At 48.8% G+C, this 21,976-nt stretch overlaps 3 protein-coding genes across 5 annotated transcripts; 1 reads left to right on the top strand and 2 right to left on the bottom strand.

Annotated features, from left to right (window-relative positions):
* Nucleotides 1-250: 250 nt before the first annotated feature.
* LOC122366065 (acid phosphatase type 7-like) lies at nucleotides 251-11,974 on the top strand. Its single transcript, XM_043337844.1, has 8 exons — nucleotides 251-777; nucleotides 1,032-1,096; nucleotides 2,461-2,608; nucleotides 3,571-3,788; nucleotides 4,054-4,207; nucleotides 4,524-4,672; nucleotides 10,751-10,919; nucleotides 11,371-11,974. Exons 1-8 carry the CDS (start codon nucleotides 580-582, stop codon nucleotides 11,566-11,568), a joined length of 1,299 nt encoding a protein of 432 aa, XP_043193779.1. The 5' UTR covers nucleotides 251-579; the 3' UTR covers nucleotides 11,569-11,974.
* Nucleotides 4,731-9,551, bottom strand: LOC122366067. Of its 2 annotated transcripts, none has more exons than XM_043337847.1 (2): nucleotides 9,054-9,551; nucleotides 4,731-5,248 (listed from the first exon to the last, which is right to left on the bottom strand). In XM_043337847.1, the coding sequence occupies exons 1-2, from the start codon at nucleotides 9,133-9,135 to the stop codon at nucleotides 4,830-4,832; spliced, it is 501 nt and encodes a 166-aa protein (XP_043193782.1). In that variant the 5' UTR covers nucleotides 9,136-9,551; the 3' UTR covers nucleotides 4,731-4,829. The 2 variants fall into 2 exon arrangements, 1 of the variants encoding a protein (XP_043193782.1); XR_006253833.1 differs by lacking the exon at nucleotides 9,054-9,551 and adding an exon at nucleotides 5,421-6,252 and having other exon boundaries at nucleotides 4,852-5,248.
* Nucleotides 11,825-20,979, bottom strand: LOC122366064 (acid phosphatase type 7-like). Of its 2 annotated transcripts, XM_043337842.1 has the most exons (9): nucleotides 20,873-20,979; nucleotides 17,226-17,448; nucleotides 17,024-17,088; nucleotides 15,918-16,068; nucleotides 14,232-14,449; nucleotides 13,829-13,982; nucleotides 13,239-13,387; nucleotides 12,714-12,885; nucleotides 11,825-12,351 (listed from the first exon to the last, which is right to left on the bottom strand). In XM_043337842.1, the coding sequence occupies exons 2-9, from the start codon at nucleotides 17,412-17,414 to the stop codon at nucleotides 12,118-12,120; spliced, it is 1,332 nt and encodes a 443-aa protein (XP_043193777.1). In that variant the 5' UTR covers nucleotides 17,415-17,448; nucleotides 20,873-20,979; the 3' UTR covers nucleotides 11,825-12,117. The 2 variants fall into 2 exon arrangements, with proteins under 2 accessions (XP_043193777.1, XP_043193778.1); XM_043337843.1 differs by lacking the exon at nucleotides 17,024-17,088 and having other exon boundaries at nucleotides 20,873-20,968.
* Nucleotides 20,980-21,976: the final 997 nt, after the last annotated feature.

The raw sequence follows: 21,976 nt of genomic DNA, 5'->3' as shown, positions 1-21,976 counted from the left end.
CGTCATCGCTATTATCAGACTGCTAAACATTGTCAAATATCAAATATCGCCTTTTTAATAGTTTTTCTTCGCAAGGTTATTGCCTAATCGCTCAGCATATAATCAGACCTATACCTACCTATACCACAGATAACAGTAGTACTACTGTTCTACTGTTATCTGTGCCTATACCCTTAAAATTTAGTCGTTTAGAACATGAGTGGCGGTCTGTCACTAACTGCATGTGCTGCTCGCCATCTTTTTAGACTTTAGACATTTGTTATTATTTGAGACAAAATCTCAGGTGCATTCATACCTTGCTTATAAAATCTTCCCACGTTCATGTGAATGTGATTCTAAGTAGAATGCACATTGATGCCATTTGGAATGCAACAATATGCATTTACAATCCAGCAAAATCGTCTGTATACAACATGACCTATGCATATCAACCTGCGACCTGATTTTGAACTCATATAAATCACAATGTAAAAATGCGAGCATTATTATTTGACACATTTCTAGCACACAAAAAGCAATTAATGCTGTCATCGAATCCACCATTACCGACTTTCTTTCTGGAGCAAGTCTACGAGACAAATGTTACCGACACCACCACTGCTGCTGGTGGTGGTGGCTGTTCTGCTGGGAGGAGTGTGTTCGGTAGCCGACAACAGCGGCGCCGAACAGATTCACCTGTCCTTCACCGATGACGTCACCACCATCCAGGTCACCTACAGCACCTTCCAGCCGGTGAAGGCCTCGGCCAGATACGGCACAGACCAGCCCGACACACTGGTAAGAGCGAGGCAAAGTACTCGAAGATGGAAGTCGGGAGAAATATGAGAGTAATAGATCCTCAATAATTAAAGTTAGCCATTTTTTCTGGACTGCTACGAGTATAACGGCAGAGGGCGTTTCAACTCGACATTTATCGATAATTAGAGCATCCATGTGTTGGCGCTTTAAAAAAGAAAAGAAAACGCAATAATTATAAATCTGGTTATTTGAATTGGAATACGAATTAATTATAAATCTACCACCCTCGGCAGGTCGAAGGGTCATCGACCCCGTTTGCACAGGATGCCGCTGGCACTCATCTTCAGTATATCAATCGGTAAGCGTTGAAGGTATTATCATTGCTGATATGGGTACTTTTCAGCGAAAATGACCACAAAGTATGCTTCATTTGTACGGGTAGGATGTAAAGTATTTTTTATCAGCATCGTCATCATCAGTATGGAAACGATCAGCGATAGATAAAAAAGCGATGCCTGAAAGAAGCAACTTTATATGCATCTGATATGGATGTTTTGATATCAGCGCTGCAAATCTTGACAATTACTCCTGAATTTCACGCTAGCTCAATGTCTTTGGGGTTGCGACATCTGGATAGTTTTCGACTTCTAGCTAGAGAGAGTGTTTGGATATTGTCTTGCTAAATTCGTCAATCAGAATTTGAGCCCTCGATGAATGAAATGCGATTATTTTATCGATTATTTATTTACAACCTCATAGCAATAGGGGAAGGTGGGGTAAGACGGACCAGCTAAGGTTTGAGGCCGCATATCTTGCTACACTGCTCTCGTAATTCATATTATTTATAGTCTTCGGAATGCTCAATCCTTCCTCTGTTGATATGTGTAAAGACTAAATTTCATATTAAAGAAATCTAGGTGGTGGATGCTCTTAAAGAGGGACATGTCAAAAACTCAGACAATAAAAAATGTGGGGTAAGACGGACCACCCAGCAGTGCCTGCTATCCGTTCATGTGTGTTACACTTCTGCTCTGTACTCTTGTAAGAAAAAGTAACCAGAATGGTAAAATAACAAAATGAGCCTTTATTCTTTCCTCATGTGTGATGGAAGTGCAGCTAAAAGCTGGGAACATGTGTGTTGCTTGTCGTTTAACATGAATGCATGCTAACTGAGCACTTGCATGCATGGCTCACATGCAACAAAGACTCCTTCCTGAAAAATTAGCTTACTTTAACTTGTGTCAATGTTTTGGAAAAGAACTTTCCATATGCAGGGTACAATGGACCACCGCAGGGTAAGATGGACCACAGTGGTCCGTCTTGCCCCAAAGCTAAATTCTGTCATTATCATGACGCATATGTCAAATAGCCCAACATTGCAAAACCTTGCCTTTCCTAAAGTGTGACTATAACTAAGTTTATAACTTTGTTCTTCACAGTTAAGTGCAAAATAGAAACTAATCATGCAAGAAAGGCGCCGTAATTGAATCACCCGTAGACCTCTTATATTAGATCGGTTTGACGAAAAACAACATTTTTCTCAATAACTCAAAGGCTATGCATCCTAGCAGCATGAGCTCAAGGTGGCCATTGTTACGAAGGAAAACAAACATAGTGAGTGCATAAAGCAGTAGATACCAGCAGCGGTTCAGCCGGGAGGGCTGGTGGTCCGTCTTGCCCCGCTGGGCCGTCTTACCCCACCTTCCCCTACGTTCTTTTCAGCGTGTCTCTGCCCGGTCTGTGTCCGGGGGAGCGGCACGTCTACCAGGTGCTCGGTCCGGCCGGATGGTCTGAGGTGTTCTGGTTCAGAGCCATACCCGAGGGAAGCGACTGGAGCCCCCGGCTGGCCGTGGTCGCGGACATGGGCACGGTAAGATGTATTCAAATATGTTTAACTCCTAGCGAGCGAGATATACCTAAATCTGCTTAAAATCTCTTTGATAGGGAGACAGGAAAACCGCTACGTTAGAGCTTTTCGGTAAATCCAAATCCAAATCCAAATCCAAATCCAGTGTATTGAGGTCTCCATTTAAATGGCTTTTCAGCCCTCTCGTCGTGTACATACAAGTATTAAAATTCGCTGACAAACACGTGAATCATTACGCAGTACGTACATAAAAGGCTAAAATCAACGCAATAGCGAAACACTAAACACCGTAAGAAATAAAAGACATCTAAAATACATGGTTTTTCATCCGCTGCCGACCCCGCCAACGCTGTTCCACGTGGACACAGATCTGTAAGGGAAACAGCGCCTCGCTCGCTCACTCTTAATTTTAGGTAGCTCCAACTGATGTCCGTGGGAGCATCGGGTGTGTCTCTGTGACACGTCCGAGCGACGCTGTACAACTTGGGCCAGTGCAGGCGGCGCGTCAAGCGAGACCAGCCTTTGTATAAGAGCCACATAATACTGTTAGATCTGATGGTATTCGGCTCCAAATGTGTACTTGTTTGGGTACAAGTACACATTGACACATACAAGTACACATTGGCAGCCACTTGGCTTGTTTGGATTAGATAGACAGTAATCGAAAGTTACTTCAGGCTTGTGTTCAGCCTGAAGCATTATTTAGTCTCTCAGCGTTTAGTGACAGTGTTCTTGTGTCTCACGCTTCACCTATTAGTTTCGGCCGTTATTGTTGAAAATGACAAAATTTTACGCGCCACGCCACCTCTCGCATCGCAAAACGTTTTATCTCCATATGTCCAGTAATTTTGATTAATGCGGAAATACCTCCCATGGGTGCCCGCATGATCATCGGTTGGCGCCAACCTTAACTGGCAACAGCAGTGCGATTGGATGAGCTCACTGGCATCTATTCTGATCTACAGAATCCCTCCACGCTGCCATTTCTCGTGAACGATACCCGTGAGGGCATGTACGACGCGGTGCTGCACGTCGGCGACTTCGCCTACGACATGTTCACCGACAACGGCACCAAGGGTGACGAGTTCCTGCGTCAGATCCAGCCGGTGGCCGCCCACCTGCCCTACATGACCTGTCCCGGCAACCACGAGCAGCGCGCCAACTTCTCCAACTACAAAAACAGGTAGCAGCTAATCTTCGATGTTCAGTGTTTTCATTATAAAGTAAGAAGAATAAATGACCGGTTTGGGTTTCACTTTTGATTGCTGGTAATTACCTCCTATAATTCATTTCTTTTTCTTGCACAATGAAATCAAATTGAATTAAATTAAATCTAATAATTGCTTTAAATTCTTTTGAGAAATAGTTACTTGAAACAATTTTTCAATGCAGTGTCTTACAAGCAAGTGTCAAAATAACTGACCGCGCTCATTGAATGTGATGATCAGGTTTAGTATGCCCGGTGGAACGGAAGGCATGTACTACAGCTTCAATATGGGTCCCGTCCATTTCATCTCCATATCTACCGAGTTCTACTACTTCCTGGAGTACGGATTTGAACAGGTTTTCTCGCAGTATAACTGGCTGCGTGCTGATTTGGCGGTGAGTTTTTTGCTTTGTTGCCTAAAACAGACCGAACGCAGGCTTTTGTGGAGACTTTCCGTTGGCAAATCTATAGCCTTGGAACATTTTGATATGCTTTTCCCATCAAACGTGTAGTTTATTTTTATCTCAAATTTGTTCACTTTTGTGCAAAAATTGATAGGCACTTGGGGAAGTATTAGCTATAAGAAAGACCAGTATGATTTTTTTCTTCATAACTTTACATAAGCTTCTATCCAGCAGCCACTTGGCTAGCAAGCCCATTCACCGTCGTTCCATCCACTGTCGCAATATGCCTTCTAATCTTTGTCTCCAGGCTGCCAACCAGCGATCAATCCGAAATGTTCGTCCCTGGATAGTGCTGTTTGGCCACCGGCCAATGTACTGTAGCCACAAGCCCAACCACGCCTGCACTGAGTGGCACGACCGGCTCAGAGTCGGAGAGGACGAGTTCAAGCCAGCCCTGTGAGTTAGAGCACATTGGTCTACCGTTTGATAATGTGGTTTAACAGTATCATGCATACATCCTGAAGTGTATCTGTATTCGGCGACCACTGACACCATACCAATACACCACAGCCCGGCGACCGCTGCGCTCCCGACCCGACTGACGACCCCAAGGTCAGGCCGCCGCCGCGACCCGGCGGTCGGCCGCCCCGCCCGGGCCGGATACCGCCGGATCCATGTCACACGCATTTGATTTAATCAAGTCACCACACTCCTCCCCCACAGGATTAGACTGCCCCGCCCGGAATCGCACTGGGCAACGCCTCTCCCGCGCTGAACGACGCGGCACCGGCGCAGAAGCGGTCGCAGCCTCGAACCGCGACGGCGGAGACGGCGACGACGTCGAGGGATGTCGTCCGACGTCCGCGCACTTCTCAGAGGGGAGGGCGCCGGTCTCTGACGCCTCCGCACCGCCCACAGTCGCGTCTCTGGATTCTCCGGCGACGGCGTGAGCGGCGCTGTCCAGAGCAGAGGAGTCCGGAGGCTCATCTGGCACCATCGTCCGCCGGTACTCGTGGTTCGGCACCGACACGTCTGGAAGGGGAACGGGTCTGAGTCTCACATGATCAAAATGTCTGCGGAAGGTCCTCCCATCCTCCAGCAAAATCCAACATGAACAGCCATCGACCTGTCGGACTGTTCCGGGCAGCCACCTCGGGCCGGACGTAGCGGGAGGAAGAACATACATGTACACTTTGTCTCCCACCTGGAATATGCGAGGCTGTGCTCTCACGTCATACTGAGCCTTCTGCTTCCTCTGGTACGCCTCCATCACGCTCCGTCTGGCGTCTTCACGCAGCAGGTCCAGCTGAGTCCGCATTGGCCGGCCGAGGAGCATCTCAGCGGGAGACTGCTGCGTCACGCTGTGGGGCATACTGCGGTAGCGGAACAAAAACCTCGACAGACGAGTACTCAGGCTACCTGTAGACTGACGTTGTAGGCCCTGCTTCAGCGTCTGCACAGCTCTCTTCACAAGACCGTTTGAATGAGGCGAGTACGGTGGAGAGGTGACATGTCTGACTCCATTTCGCTTACAAAACGTTTTAAACTCCGGACACACAAAGTATCTGGCATTGTCTGTGACCACAGTCTCCGGAACTCCGTGACATGCAAATGTTTCCCTCAACTTTCAATGGTAACCTCAGCCGAGGATGTTCTGGTCATGTGCACATCCATCCACTTACTGTGAGCATCGATGATGACAAGAAGCATCACCCCGTTGACAGGTCCGCAATAGTCGACATGGAGCCGTTGCCAGGGAGAGCGGGGCCACTCCCATGGATGCAGAGGCGTTGGAGGCGCCGCATTCCTCCAGCGTTGGCAGCTACGGCATCCTGCAGCCATCCTCTCTACGTCCTGGTCAAAGCCCGGCCACCAGAAGTGCATCCTGCCAAAACTTTGCATGCGGGCCACACCAAAATGACCCTCATGCAGCTGACACAACATAGCGTGACGACCCTGTGGCGGTATGATTACTCTACTGCCCCACAAAACGCAACCATTTTCGATGCTCAACTCAGCTTGCCTGTTGATGTACGGCTTCAGGTCTGAGATGATGTTTTTCGTACTCCAGCGTAGATGGGTAGCCATACGACTTCCACGGTAGACAGTGATGACATCAGTCATCTTTTGCAAGCTCGTTAAAGAATTTGGGCTGTACGGGGACTCGAACCCCGGGCCTTTGGATTAGCGCTCCAATGCTCTACCTCTGAGCTATACAGACCAAGTACTTTAACGAGCTTTCTGCCAAGTTTTATGCGGATCATTTTTAGGTGTTGTTTTTATCCGCTGGGACTGAGAGCGTGAGATGATGTTTTTCGTACTCCAGCGTAGATGGGTAGCCATACGACTTCCACGGTAGACAGTGATGACATCAGTCATCTTTTGCAAGCTCGTTAAAGAATTTGGGCTGTACGGGGACTCGAACCCCGGGCCTTTGGATTAGCGCTCCAATGCTCTACCTCTGAGCTATACAGACCAAGTACTTTAACGAGCTTTCTGCCAAGGTAGAGATCCCATCTATAGCTCAGAGGTAGAGCATCGGAGCGCTAATCCAAAGGCCCGGGGTTCGAGTCCCCGTACAGCCCAAATTCTTTAACGAGCTTGCAAAAGATGACTGATGTCATCACTGTCTACCGTGGAAGTCGTATGGCTACCCATCTACGCTGGAGTACGAAAAACATCATCTCACGCTCTCAGTCCCAGCGGATAAAAACAACACCTAAAAATGATCCGCATAAAACTTGGCAGAAAGCTCGTTAAAGTACTTGGTCTGCATAGCTCAGAGGTAGAGCATTGGAGCGCTAATCCACAGGCCCGGGGTTCGAGTCCCCGTACAGCCCAAATTCTTTAACGAGCTTGCAAAAGATGACTGATGTCATCACTGTCTACCGTGGAAGTCGTATGGCTACCCATCTACGCTGGAGTACGAAAAACATCATCTCACGCTCTCAGTCCCAGCGGATAAAAACAACACCTAAAAATGATCCGCATAAAACTTGGCAGAAAGTTCGTTAAAGTACTTGGTCTGTATAGCTCAGAGGTAGAGCATTGGAGCGCTAATCCAAAGGCCCGGGGTTCGAGTCCCCGTACAGCCCAAATTCTTTAACGAGCTTGCAAAAGATGACTGATGTCATCACTGTCTACCGTGGAAGTCGTATGGCTACCCATCTACGCTGGAGTACGAAAAACATCATCTCACGCTCTCAGTCCCAGCGGATAAAAACAACACCTAAAAAAGGCTTCAGGTCTGATGTGTTGTCCGCAGCATCTGCCGTCCAGCCGTTTCTGGTGAGCTCCAGGACGCGTGACAGCACTGGATCCGCCTGTGTCCAGATCTGGATCTGCTTCTGCGAGACAGGACCAGAATTAACAAACTCCATCAGCTGCACAGTTTCTGCAGGAGTCGGGACATCCTGTGGCTTGTCAGGCAGCGGTAGGCGGCTCAACGCATCGCAGTGTATCTGCTCCCTGGCTGGGGAATAAGTCATCCGATAGTTATATGCAGACAGAAGCATAGCCCAGCGCTGCACGCGAGGAGAGGCCATCACTGGAAGAGGCTTACTTTCTCCCAGAAGCCCCAACAATGGCTTGTGGTCAGTTTTGATCAAGAATTGCCTGCCACACAGATAATAATGAAACTTCTTGACGCCAGAGACAATAGCCAAACCCTCTTTGTCAGTTTGGGCATAGCGCTTCTCGGTGTCTGTCAGCGTTCTGGAGTAGAACGCCACTGGCCGCTCCTTTCCCTCCGGATCAATCTGGGACAGAACGCAGCCCAGGCCATAAGGGCTGGCGTCACATGCTAGAAGCGTTTCCCTGTTTGCATAGAAGTGAGCCAAACATGGTGGATCGATAATAAGATTTTTAACCGCCTCAAAAGCTGCATTTTCTTTAGGGCCCCACATCCATTTTTCGCCCTTTCGCAGCAGTCGGTACAGGGGTGACAAAACTGATGACACTCCCTTCATGAACTTACTGTAATAGTTCAACAGCCCCAGCCAGGCTCGTAGCTGAGACACGTCCGCTGGAGCTGGTGCCTCGAGTATGGCCCTCTGCTTCTCTGAAGTCGGATGCACTCCACTTCCGCTGATCCGGTACCCCAGGTAGGTAACGTCTGGTACCCTGAGGCTGCATTTCTTCTTGTTCAGGCGTAAACCAGCGCTGCTCATCCGAGAGAGCACCTCACGAAGCGCTCGGTCATGTTCAGCTACATCACGTCCGCCCACCAGGACGTCATCGAGGAATACAGTCACATGAGGAATACCCGCCAACAGTGACGTCATAATCCTCTGAAAAATCGCCGGGGCTGAGTGAATGCCGTAAGCTAGGCGGACGAAGCTATACAAGCCTTTTGATGTATTTATTGTGGCCAGTTTTTGAGACTCTGGCGACAGTTCAACTTGATTGTAGGCCTGTCGTAAATCCAGCTTGCTAAACACTGCACAACCAGACAGCTTAGGTAGCAGTTCATCTACCTTAGGCAATGGGTATTGCTCCAAAGTTGTTGCTCTGTTCACAGTGAGCCTGAAGTCTCCACACAGGCGGAGTTCCCCATTATGTTTGGGCACGACAACAATGGGAGCAGCCCACTCGCTGTGACTTACTGGTCTGATGATGCCAGCCTCTTCTAGCCGCTTGAGCTCGTCTTCGACTCTCTGCTGCCGAGCCAGGGGAACTGGGCGGGCCTTGAAGAACCGAGGCTTCACGGAACTCTCTTGGTGGAGGGAAACTGGACCACCGGTGTACCGTCCAAGTCCTTCCTGAAAAACAGCGGGAAACTCGTCCTCCACCTTCCGCACATGCGACATTGCAGACAGCGTGTACACGGAACACTTACCGAACAGCTTGTTCCAGTTCAGCCGTATCTTCTCAAGCCAGTTGCGGCCAAACAGGCTGGGGCCCTTTCCATGGACCACCATGAGCGGTAGTCGAACCGCAGGTGCACCATCAACAGCGACGTCAACCTCGGCGACACCTCGGATCTTGATCTCCTCGCCGGTGTAGGTACGGAACCGCTGCGGACAGTCCTGCAATGGAAGGTCACTGGCAGGTCACATACTTTCATAGAGCTCCTCACTGATCAGTGATGCACTAGCGCCTGTGTCGAGCTCCATCTGGACTGGTTTGCCACTCAACTCAGCTGTAATGACAATAGGGGGCCGTTTGCTTGCACTATTACAGCTGAACAAATCATAAACATCTTCGTCAACCTGACCAACTTGTTCAGCTGCCGGCTCAGCTGCCTCTACCTCAAAGTCTTCTTCTACAACGTGAACCGTTCCTGCTCTGTGAGCCGCTCGCGTGTGTCCAAGCCTAGAACACTCCAAACAGCGTCTTAGTTTGAACGGGCAGTTACGGTCAAGATGCGGCCCACTTAAGCATCTCCAGCACCGGTATTTGGCATCATTTCCGGACGCAACGGATGCGCTGGACTTCTTGGTTTGCGAGAATCGCCTGCACTCCTCTGACCAGTCACCTGACGAACTCCGGCTCCCCAGCGCCTGGTGCTCCTGTCTCGGTCGGCTCCCGCTTCTGCCGCCGCTCGAGGAGCTCTGTCGACTCGGTGCACGTCCGCTGTGGAGACCTGGATGCTGCCACCTTCTCTGTCCCTGAAACCACTTCTCAGTTCCTGAACATCATGGCCAGCAGCCTCCAAAGCCACAGCGATCTCGGTAGCTCGTTCCAGTGTGAGATTACTTTCAGACAATAGACGCGTCTGAATAGCGTCCGAGTTGACTCCGCAAATTAACCGATCTCGAATCATGGCGGACAAGAAAGAACCAAAATTACAATGTTCAGACAGCTTCCTCAGTTTTGCAATGTAATCTTGCACAGACTGACCCTCAGCCCGACAAAAAGTAAAAAATCTGAATCTGGCCACTGTTTCTGAAGGCCTTGGCTCAAAATGGCGTTGCAAGTGAGTCAACAGTTCCTTGAGCGGCATCTCACCTGGCTTCTGAGGGGCCACAAGGGATCTTAGCTTCCCGTAAGTTTCCCCGCCGACAACACTCAAGAAAATTGCTCTCTGCTTAGCAGGGTCACTTACTTCATTTGCGATGAAAAATTGATCCAGCCTCTCGCAGTACTCATCCCAGGACTCCGCTCGTCCCGCTTCATACGGTCCGATGCTGCCGAACGACGCCATCTCGTCCTCGTCGCCAATGAAGTGTATCTGTATTCGGCGACCACTGACACCATACCAATACACCACAGCCCGGCGGCCGCTGCGCTCCCGAGCCGACTGACGACCCCAAGGTCAGGCCGCCGCCGCGACCCGGCGGTCGGCCGCCCCGCCCGGGCCGGATACCGCCGGATCCATGTCACACGCATTTGATTTACATCAAGTCACCACACATCCTAAAACATATAGAATATTATGGATACTTTTGATATTCAAGACGAGAAATACTACGTAGAATTTCCCTAAGCACTTAAATATGGCTAAGCTGCTAATGTTTCTGAAATTAACGCCAAATTTCACTATTTGTTCTTCTTAACACCGCTCCTCTTCCCTTTACCCCCCCCCTTTCCCAGCCCTGGTCTGGAGCATCTCCTGGTCTCCTCCGGCGTTGACCTTGCGCTCTGGGCTCACGAACACTCCTACCAGCGCTCGTGGCCAGTCCGTGACGGTACGGTGACTGATACTGGGGGTGATCCGTACCGTAACCCCGGCGCGCCGGTACACATCACGGCGGCCTCGGCGGTACGTATAGGAGCTCCCAGGGCGGTCTGTTCCGTGAGGACGGACTTGGACGTGGGATGCCATTCAAATAGAGTATAACAGTGGGTCACTTGTCACTGGTCAGTTATGTACACAAGGAGCATCTAGAAAAAAAAAAACATATTCCCAAAAGCGTACAGGTGAAGCACGAGCATGCTAAAACGGAGCTCCTTTTAATCTCCCAGGGGCGACCCTTCTGACGAAATCATGGTCTCCTGACGCCTGACGGGCAGCTACTGTTCGTTTTCAGGCGCTGTTTCAGATTACAACATACAAGTACCCATTTTCAATAAGAAAAGTACGAAACGTTTGCTTGTTTCTTACTTTAGCTTCGTTAGACAGCCTTCGATTTCTTCAAAGACATTTCCACTCAAATGATTCGTCTCTTTGCCCGTTTTTCAACATCGTAGACATAACATTTCACTCTCTCCAGGGCCGGAGCACGGACAAGAAGCCAGAAAATCTGCATTGGATGCCATGGACGGCCTACCGCAGCTCCACCGAGGGATACACCCGGCTGAGCTTCCACAACGCCACCCACTTGACCATCGAGCAGGTGGCCGTGGGGGAGGACGGTGCCGCCTCTGTGGTAGATACCGTCACCATCATCAAAGAGGAGTGCTTCACTTAGCCGTTGTTGACCAGTCATTCTTTGGTGTACCGTTAAGTCAAAAATAAAGGGAGTGAGTTTTAAGGCTATAAAAGGGATAGGTGAAATTGTTCGCACCGAAGTCTCCTTCACAATGTTTCGTCATGTGCTCCGTCACAGCAAAACAGCAATGGATGCGAGTTATAGTTCTTCCATTATTGTACAATGGTGCAACAGCATTCCGTTTGTAATAAAGGTGATCAGATGTTTTTCATTAACGCACGTCAATCACGCCCCGGAGATAATTCAACATGTATTCATTCGATAAACGATTCCACGTCGATGCTATGAAGCTGTCATAAAACGATCGTCAACGCCGTTTTATACCGTTATCTACATTCATGTGTGAATATGTGTTATAACTCTGAACAAGTCTGCGTTGCAATTACAGTGTGAGTGGATCAAAAATTCAGGGTAAATCAAACTTATCATTAATGTAAAACATCAAAACGTTAGATATTGATCTATGCCATTTCCTTCAGAATAGGAACGCAAGGTTCTAAAATAGCAGACAAAGGCTTCCTCTAAGTCCTAGAGGTAGCCGCGCTCGGTCTTCTTCAGCAGCTCGTAGGGCCCGTGCGACTCCCTGACGACCGTGACCTCGTCGATGACCGCCGTGGCGCCCTCCTGGGTGGTCTCCACCTGCTCGATGGACATGTGGGTGGTGTTGTGGAACGTGAAGCGGGAGTAGCCGTACTCCAGACTCCGGAAGGCCGTCCACGGCATCTTGATGGGGAAGAACGGGTTCAGGTTCTCTTTGCAGCCCTGAAATGGAGATTGATATGGTAAGTTAGGTCTGTTTTCTGAAATTATAATCCGCTCTTCACTAAGGTATGCTTACTTGGCAACTAAATATGAACCTCTAAATATTTTGCAATTTACCAAGTATTACAGTATATAAACACTTTGTTCCTACTTCATTTTGAATTTCATTTCTTCCATTCTCTTTTGGACAACAAAACGATGGATCTGGAAATGCATCGAGCCACCTCCAGAACATACACACAGGCACACATGTGCCAGGCACAGGCACACTTGTGCCTCTGCCAGACTGCAAATGTGTACACTGTGCACTCAACCTCTGTACCTCGCCCGTGTATACCCGTGTACCTCTCTGCACCACGTACCGCTGATCCGGTGACGATGTGTACTGGCGCGCCCGGGTTACGGTACGGATCGCTGTCCGTCCCGTTGTAGATCCTGTAGTTATACAGCGGCCACATGCGCTCGTACGAGTGCTCGTGGCCCCAGACGGCCAGGTCGACTCCGTACTGCATCAGCAGGTCCTCCAGACCGGGACTGGTATGGAAAGGGGGAGGAAAGGTCATGTGGGACTCTGCGCTGTGTTGTGAGTGAGGCTTTGTTGAAAATGGGTAAGATAATGAACAGTTGCACAGTTTGCGGGGCTAATACTAGAGCTTCAGGCGGGTCATTAGGAGGAAACACCCATAGCAGACGAACATAGCTGATGGGCTGGTTACACTAATCTAAGATTATTCGGATTCCATTAACGCGAGCTAGAAACAAAATCGTTTAGGTTGAGTTATGTCCCCTACGCTAGTAATTCACAATCATTACAAAAAAAAAACTGTCATGACATAAAACTATCTCACTACGCAAAACACTTTCCGACGTCCACAATCAATGCTCACATTGGTGGGTCGTGGTTGGGAGCGCCGATCCTGACCCTGTCATGCACCCTGGTGCAGTCATCCATGTCCCGGTTGGTGCAGTACATGGGACGGTGGCCGTACAGGACGATCCACGGTCGGGCGGCTCGAGCTGAAGGCTCAGTGGCGGCCTGTAAATAATTATATAATAATGTAAATGTAAATAAAATAATAATGTATAAGCAAGTATCTGGTGCGTGGGAATTCTTCCATTGAGCGACGCAAGGAAACAGTAACTCAGGAGGTTGAACGCAGCATAAAAAGCGCGAGTGCTTGAAAAGCAAATCCCAATACAAATCGGGAGTAATGAAACCGAATGGGTTTGATTGAAAAGGCCTAAAGATATATAAATGTTCAAGTCCAACAACGTTCTTTTAGCAAACAGAATCCGGTTCCTAAAAGTTACGGAATCCGGACAAGAAGTTACAACAGAATCCGGACGGACAAGGTTGTATACCTGTAGTTACTATTTTTTACTCCTTGGGAGTAACGTTTTACGAAAAGGGCATACGGCATCTGACACACACACACACACACGATGATAATGGGTATATGCAAGTGACAAGTCTCACCTCAAGGTCGGAGACCAGCCAATTGTATTGTGAGAAGACCTGTTCAAATCCGTACTCCAGGAAGTAGTAGAACTCGGTAGATATGGAGATGAAGTGAACGGGACCCATGTCGAAGCTGTAGTACGTGCCTTCCGTGCCACCGGGCATACTAAACCTAAGCAAAACAGCATCGGTACGGTCAGTGCTCGCCAAGTCGCCATATCATCGAACGCGTTCTTTTGATGTTCTCTTGATGAGCTTCTTTCTCGAATTTCTCAATACAGGTAACTTTTCCTGCCGTGAAATGCATAAAATTGAGCTTGTGGTGCTTGGAATAATTTGGCTGTGAGCTATTCATGTGATTTTTTTTTGTGAAATTCAGGAGTGTCGATTGTCGAATGGCAAATTCATAACTATAAGTCACCTGTTTTTGTAGTTGGAGAAGTTGGCGTGGTACTCATGGTTTCCGGGACAGGTCATGTAGGGCAGGTGGGCGGCTACCGGTTGGATCTGACGCATAAACGTGTCGCCCACCTCACCCTCCTCGTTGAACATGTTGTACCCGAAGTCGCCGACGTGCAGCACCGCGTCGTACATCTCATTGTGGGTGTCGTTTACGATGAACGGCAGCGCAACTCCGTTCTGGGAAGGAAATATGGAGGACAAATGGCGAAAGGTTGCGACTCTAGAGCGATAACTAACTGTGGAAACTCGACGCAATCGACTCCCAAGTCAAACCCTTGCGTAACCCGCGCATGACTGGGGGAGTGCTCTACAGAGCCCCCCCCCCCCCCCCCTCCCGTTATTCAGCAATATCTTCTGAAACGTTTGACGGATCAACACGAAACTTGCAGTACCTTCAGCGACATTAATTTGCCACTTTGTGTTAAAATTTCAACTTTCTAGCTGCCATAGTTTAGCCGGAAATGACGTCAGAGTGACGTCATGTCGCCCGATTTTGATGCAAAATATTGAATTGCGGCAAACGCTCTCAAGAGCTCAGTTTTAAAGCTAGATCCATATTTTGCATAAGTGGACTTAAAATACACGTAGCTATCAAACTGCTGTCTCGAATTTTCAACACTTTGAAAATTTTGAAAAATATGTTTGTACAATTACAAAAAAAAAAATATTTTTTGATTTTTTCAAGCAGTTTTCAATTTTTCGCAAAAACCGGAAAAGTGTGATAGAACGCACTCTGATGAACTACACTAGCAATTTTCAGTCCAATATCTTTAAAAATAGCCAAGTTATTCGCATTATTGTCAAAATTTTGCAATTACATATTTTTCAAATCCATTTTTCCGTACGTTTTTGACGTCGCACATCAATATAAATGGCACCATGGTGTTCCTGAGCTCAAACTGCATCTGATAGGCACCTTTTTGTTGAAAAATTTCATTTTCAAAATTTGACCTTTTCTGACCTGAAAGTGACCTGACCTCCGGTTAATTCAGCTGACAATGACCTCAAATGACACAGACGACACTATTTTCGAAATCTACGAGGAAAATGGACCATTAAACATGCGTCGTGTGATCGATACATGATATACAATTTTCGTGACCTAGGATGACCTGACCTTGACCTTCAAAATTCGAAGTAAAAGTTCATTACCCTCAGGGTATCTAGGGCATCTATCAAGGAGTGCGCAAACCAAAAATGAGCCTGATCGGACTTGTTAGCCGGCGGTCAGAGCCCAAATTGTGAACTAGCAAAAATGTCGATAATTTTTACTTTGACCTGATCTGTGACGTCACCGGTGACCTCGAGGTCAATGAAAATAGGTTTCGTTCGACAGTTTTCCCAGGGATATCAGACACCCTTTGAATTTTGACGATCGGCTCAGTGGTTTCGGAGAAAGGAGGGGAGCTCTGGAGAGCCCCCCCCCCCCCACCCCAGTCACTCGCGGTATATGGAAAATACCCCAGTCATGCGCGGGTTAAGTTTTTTCCGCTAGAGTGGGAGAGTAAAAGATCCAACTATTAATGCAGTCATGTGTAATACAAGCTCAAAGAACTCCAAGTAGTTGCAAATCATAAATCAATGATAGATAACTGCGGCAAAACAATTGGAAATCTCAGGCTACAGCCACTCTAGCAGTACCTACCACAGTGCCCAGGTCTCCGTAGACGGCCAGCCGGGGGCTCCAGTCGCTTCCCTCCTGCATGGGTCGGAACCAGAACACCTCGGACCATCCGGCCGGACCGAGCACCTGGTAGACGTGCCGCTCCCCCGGACACAGACCGGTCAGAGACACGCTGAAAAGAACGAAACCACCAGTGATAGAGCATGGAAACGAGTTTCTGTTTGCTATACCACAGATAACAGTAGTACTACTGTTATCTGTGGCTATACGGTAGCTAAAGGAAACACATGATCAACCTGATGTGTTATATAGCCTGAGATAATATCTGAGAATAAAATGGGACATCCAGCTTAGAAGCGTCCAAACAGATAAACATCCTAATTCCTGGCGCCGGGTAGGAGCATCTTTGGTGTTGATGTCATGCATAGGTGTCATGCTTGGGCACACGACGACTTTCTAAGGATATCCCGGCTTTAAAGGAAATACACCACTCTTAACAGGGATTTTTGAACTGGAATACCATAACAGTTTTCAAGGTACGTTTTTTCCACTACTAGTTGTTTATTGCTTTCGTTTCGAATTTTCGACCTTCGCATCGAGGTCGTTGTCAAGAAACATATAACAATGACCAACTGCAACAGGACGGTCTGTGGCCGAAGCCTTCGTAAAAGCTTGAAATCATAAATAACAGCTTTGTAGCTTGAGCTGAGACAAGCACAATTCTGAAGCTTTTGCACCCCAACGATCACCCTAGCCAAAGATATATAGACTTTTGTTCCGAAATCATTTTCCTACCGAGGAAATGTTGTATCCGGACCGGCCGGACCGACCGAGTTGAAGCAAAAAAAGTCATGTATTTTTGGAATACATTGTGTTGTTATAAATACAATGCATCCAGCTTACCTGTCTGTGTCCCCCGCTATTCAAAGTCGGTGGCGCCGCCCCTGATCAAAACCATGAAAAACAGAAAAAAAAACGAAAACGAAGGAACACTTGAATTAAATTGACTTGAAGAAAAAAAAAGTACTCACGTACTTCGCACAGATTTAAGCCGCGAAAGAACTCGATCAGCATAAGAGATAATGCATTATAGGAATAAGATGTGTTGTTACAATTGCAATGCTTACCGATGAATGTATTGAAGGTGAGTTCCGTTTTCATCCTGAGCAAACGGAGTGGTAATGCCTTCCACCTGCCAAAGGCAGCACCAAACCCTTAAAAGAGTAGAAGGCAACAAAACAATTTCCTAGATGCTGTAACATACAATGGTACTCTCCGTTAGTTTTTCCCTACCCGGCAATGCTCAGTTCACTATTTTTCCGTTCTTACCAGTGTGTCGGGCTGGTCTGTGCCGTATCTGGCCGAAGCCTTCACCGGCTGGAAGGTGCTGTAGGTGACCTGGATGGTGGTGACGTCATCGGTGAAGGACAGGTGAATCTGTTCCGCGCCGCTGTTGTCGGCTGCCGAACACCCTTTTCCCAGAACTGCCACCAGCAGTAGCAGTGTCGATGGCGGCATGCTTAGTTTGGTTTATCCCTATTGAGGAAATAATCTGTAGCAGAGCAAAACAGACGTCAAGTTGTATTGCGCCTTTAGCTTCCTTCATTACTTAGTTGAAGTTGGAAAGTTACTTAGTTGAAGCCAGTGGCGCAGCCAGGATTTCGTTTCGGGGGGGTCATCGCCTCCAAAGCGGGCCCCCTAGTGTGCGGGCCCCCACCCATTTTTTTCAGAATCTTTCCATATTTCATACGCATTCTGCTGAGCGGGCCCCTTTACCTACACGACAACCCTGAGCGAGTTTGAATCGGAAAATTTTGATAAAACAATAGCTCGGTAATCACCCGGTGTTCAATTTCTACGCGAATTGACCATGACAAATATGTTGCTATGAGGTATGAATTCGTATCTTTCGAGGCCGAAATGTGCCCCTTCCGCAATATGCATAGCATATATGCAAACGGAGCTGTTGCCTGCTTCTATCGATCGGACAAGATTTAAGAAGTTCCATGTGCCTGTCCTAAGACCTAAGTCATCTATTGGCTGCTGTAGAAGATTGTGCCTTTATCCTTCTTCATTACGTGAATTCGCTCACAAGAAGTTTTTCGCGAATAACTCGCGTAAAAAGCGGCCGATCGCGACAACACATTGAGTACCCTCGCGTTTATCAGTTTTACACCTACCCTAGAAATTGCATGACCCTGACTCAAATGACCTTTGACCTGTGACCTACTTTCCGAGACATGTTTGGCCAGAATCGCGATTCGGCGTATGCCGGCTCGCATTAGCCGCGCGTTTGCAATCTTTTCGTGATTTCAAGCGTTCAAACATGTGAGTTGATGCTGCTCCCATGCATTAGGGTGGGTGTCAAGGTCACCTGAAGGTCAGGTCAGGTCATTGACCTATGATGACCTCGGTAATATTTCGAATTATACATGTTTCTAGGCTAGTTTTTGGAGCTGAATCCGAATTTAGCAACCATTTGAACATTTACGAAGTAGTTTTGATGACTTCGTAACATGTTACGAAGCTGTCAGAGGTGGTTGACACGTATTACGAATACGCGTCACGACGCCTACTGGTTGACCTGACCTGACCTGACCCGACCTGACCTAAATGCATAAAGACATCATCTGTGATCAAAACTAACATGATAACTATTCGTGATCAGCACCCTGAAAAACCCTATAGCAGCCACACTTTACGACGTTCTAACAGGTCCCGGTTTTCCCGATTTTTGGGTCATTGACCTGGCCTGGAAGGTCAACCAATGACCAAGAACCTCAAAATTGAATATCATCGGCTTACTCTCGTCACGGGTAACACGTTCGTTTTTTTTTCGCGAAGCTCTAGCTCGATCATGGGCCAAACGCGGGGGGGGCTCGTACCACCCTCCCCTTGTGCCGTCGAAGGACGCAAAATGACTCAGGAATGGCCTGTGCCGGCGAGGGTTAACGCGCTCATATGGGACATGTATTGCCTTGGGCCGGGTTTGTTGTGGTGTGGTGATGTGGTGACGTAGATTCTGTCTGCTATCGAGGTCCCGGCATGGTGTTACTTAGCGCGGGGTACAGGCCAGACCGTTGCACCTAGTGCGCTGAAATTTGCGCGATTTATAGATCAAGGATGGGCAACGTGCCTTTGAGGGTCTCAGCTCGATCGGATCGATAGCGAGCACATGGCGCGTGCTTAAAAAGTGGAAATTCGCGTCATAGACTTTACAATACATGCATAAATCGGCTTGCAAAATCGTGCGAAAATGGCTGAATTTGCCCGACACTGGTCCGGTCCCGTGCAGTATGGCTCGGTAACCGTGGGCCCGATCGGCACGCGGAACACAGTATCGTGTAGGGAATCGAACGGGCTATCGAATGGTGTGCGGTGCAGGGATGGCACACGCATCGTGCACCCGTGAGGGCACTTATGCTTGAAAAATTGACGTTTCGGACAGATTTGGGACTTAATGCTATTTTCGGGTGACCGTTTGACGGAGCGGGTTCTAACAACGCCTGTTGGCAAAAGAAATGCACAGCCTCGCATGGAAAAATTGTGAAAAGCTAATTGATCAAAAACAAGGTGGAACAAACCGCTGGAGAAAATGGTATTTGTTAATGACCTACTTAATTACACAGGTTTTACTGCATAAACTGGTACGTTTGAGCGTTGAAAATGGCATAGTTGGAAAGAGCATTCAATTTTGTCCAAAATCCAACCATCGCTTTTGCATGACGAGCAGCAGTATTCTTAAAAATATAAATGTTTCAAACCTCTACATAGTAACTCATCGATGGCTTTCATTTTTCAATAACCTACGTCAACGTTTGTTATAAACTACACATGACATGGTATATAGCACGTATATAGTAGAACGCTTGCCTATCAGACACCAGTACCTCAATACAATGGATATTTTTTCCTAAACCAAAATGCTTAGCCGTCAAAAAGCAATCGACCGAAATGGATACATAACCCACGAACACAAGACCAACCAAACGCCCACCGATCGAAAATATCCCTTATTCGCGTTGCGGAGCAAGCGGGTCACCCTAGCAGGCCCCATTCAACCGGGGACCCGGGCCATATACACACGGGGGCGCGGGCCCTATCCACACGGGGGCCCGGGCCACGTCCACCTGGGGCTCCGGGCCCCGTTCACCCGGGGCCCGTTCTCCCGGGGCCCGGGGCCCGTTCTCCCGGGGCCCGGGCCAGTTCTCCCGGGGGCCCGGGCCCGTTCTCCGGGAGGCCCGGGCCCGTTCTTCCGGGGACCCGGACCCATCCACGGGGGCCCGGGCCCCATCCACCCAGGGGGTCCGGGCCCGTTCTCCCAGGGGCCCGAGCCAGTTCTCCCGGGGGCCCGGGCCCCATCCAACGGGCCCCGTCCACCCGGGGCCCGTTCTCCTGGGGCCCCGAACCCATCCACGGGGGGCCCGGGCCCGTTCTCCAAGGGGCCCGGGCCAGTTCTCCGGGGCCCGGGCCCGTTCTCCCGGGGGCCCGGGCCCCATCCAACCGGGGGTCCGGGCCCCGTCCACCCGGGGCCCGGGGCCTGTTCTCCCGGGGCCCGGACCCATCCACGGGGAGGCCCGGGCCCCATCCACTCAGGGGGCCCGGGCCCATTCTCCCAGGGGCCGGGGCCAGTTCTCTCGTCCGGTTAGATTAAGACCTCTCTCTCCTCTCTCTCTCTCTCTCTCTCTCTCTCTCTCTCTCTCTCTCTCTCTCTCTCTCTCTCTCTCTCTCTCTCTCTCTCTCTCTCTCTCGAGCGGGCCCCTGACAGAAATTTCGGGGGGGTCAGCTGACCCTCTGACCCCCCCCTGGCTGCGCCACTGGTTGAAGCGGCCTAGTTGAAATGGAAACCAAGTTAGAACATATTTTTAGAAAATAACTTCACAAACACGAAGTTGAGTAATTATTAATTGCTCTGTCTGTCAAATGACCTCAGAGTAAGTCACCGACACAAATTAACACGAGCTCTGGGTTGTTACCTGGTGGCAGCCGGCTGAAGTCTGGAGGGTCACTTTCTACAGGTCATCCACCCTACCGACTAGGCAGGCGAGCGGCCAGCAGGGACGAAGTCTGACAGAGTACGAGCAGATAGCAATGGCTTGGCGGTGCTTTATCTGCCGAGGGACGTGGGAGCGGTCGCATATTTTGCGCCGGCGACACACCTGACGAGTTCACTTCCCGACATCATATCAAATGCCTCATTTTTTATGTCGAAGGCTCATTTGTGACCTCTGGCGACCTGACCTTTGACCTGACCTAAAAATGGCCAAGTGTTTTGTGAATTATTTTTTGGCGCATTTTCGAATGCCGCTTACCGCGTGCCGTTACGTGGCCCAGGAGTCGAGTTAGACGGGGGTGTTCAGACACCCCCGCCCCGCGCGGGTTAATCATGTCTTTGTCCTGAAACTTCAAATATTATGCATACTTCTTGAATTAGAGGACGTGGTTCCACCTTCTAAAATGTGACAGGAACGATCGGCGCAGCGGTTCTGGAGATATATCGAAAAGTCTATATTAACCCCACCAGGGTGCGGGTTAACCCGCGCCCCGTTGGGCTCTGCCGAGCAACGCGCCCGGTTGGGGGGGGGGCCATTTTGGCCCCCCCCTAAGATCTCGAGAACCACGCAACATAGCGACAAGCGGTAAACGGCGTTGGATAGCCCCAACGGGGAACTACCTTGTGACCCAATTTTATTGACCTAGGTCAAACCGATGACGTCACAGGTCAGGTCAAAGGTCCAATTTTCACCGTTTACAGGCACTTCAAGAAATGCGTTGTAAAATCGAGTAAAATGCATTTCATTGAAAATCATCGATGGGGAAATGTTCTTCAAACACATATTTTGCTATTTGAGGTCACTGATACCAGGTCAGGTCACAGAGGTCAGGTCACGGGGGGGTCACAATATGAAAGTGTCGTGTGATACATGTTTTATGGTCCATTTTACATGACAAATGCGATTATATGGGTCAGGCAGCCTTTGGGGCCAGCTTAGATCACGTTTTGGTCAAGGTCAGGTCAAGGTCAGGTCAAGGTCAGGTCAAATTAGGTCAAATTTCAAAGTTAATATTTTTGCATAAAA

Source organism: Amphibalanus amphitrite, unplaced genomic scaffold (assembly GCF_019059575.1).
Source record: "Amphibalanus amphitrite isolate SeventyFive unplaced genomic scaffold, NRLGWU_Aamphi_draft 000782F_arrow, whole genome shotgun sequence".
NCBI lineage: Eukaryota > Metazoa > Arthropoda > Thecostraca > Balanomorpha > Balanidae > Amphibalanus > Amphibalanus amphitrite.
The sequence above is the reverse complement of the archived record's forward strand: the minus strand, read 5'-3'. Positions and strand labels throughout refer to the sequence as shown.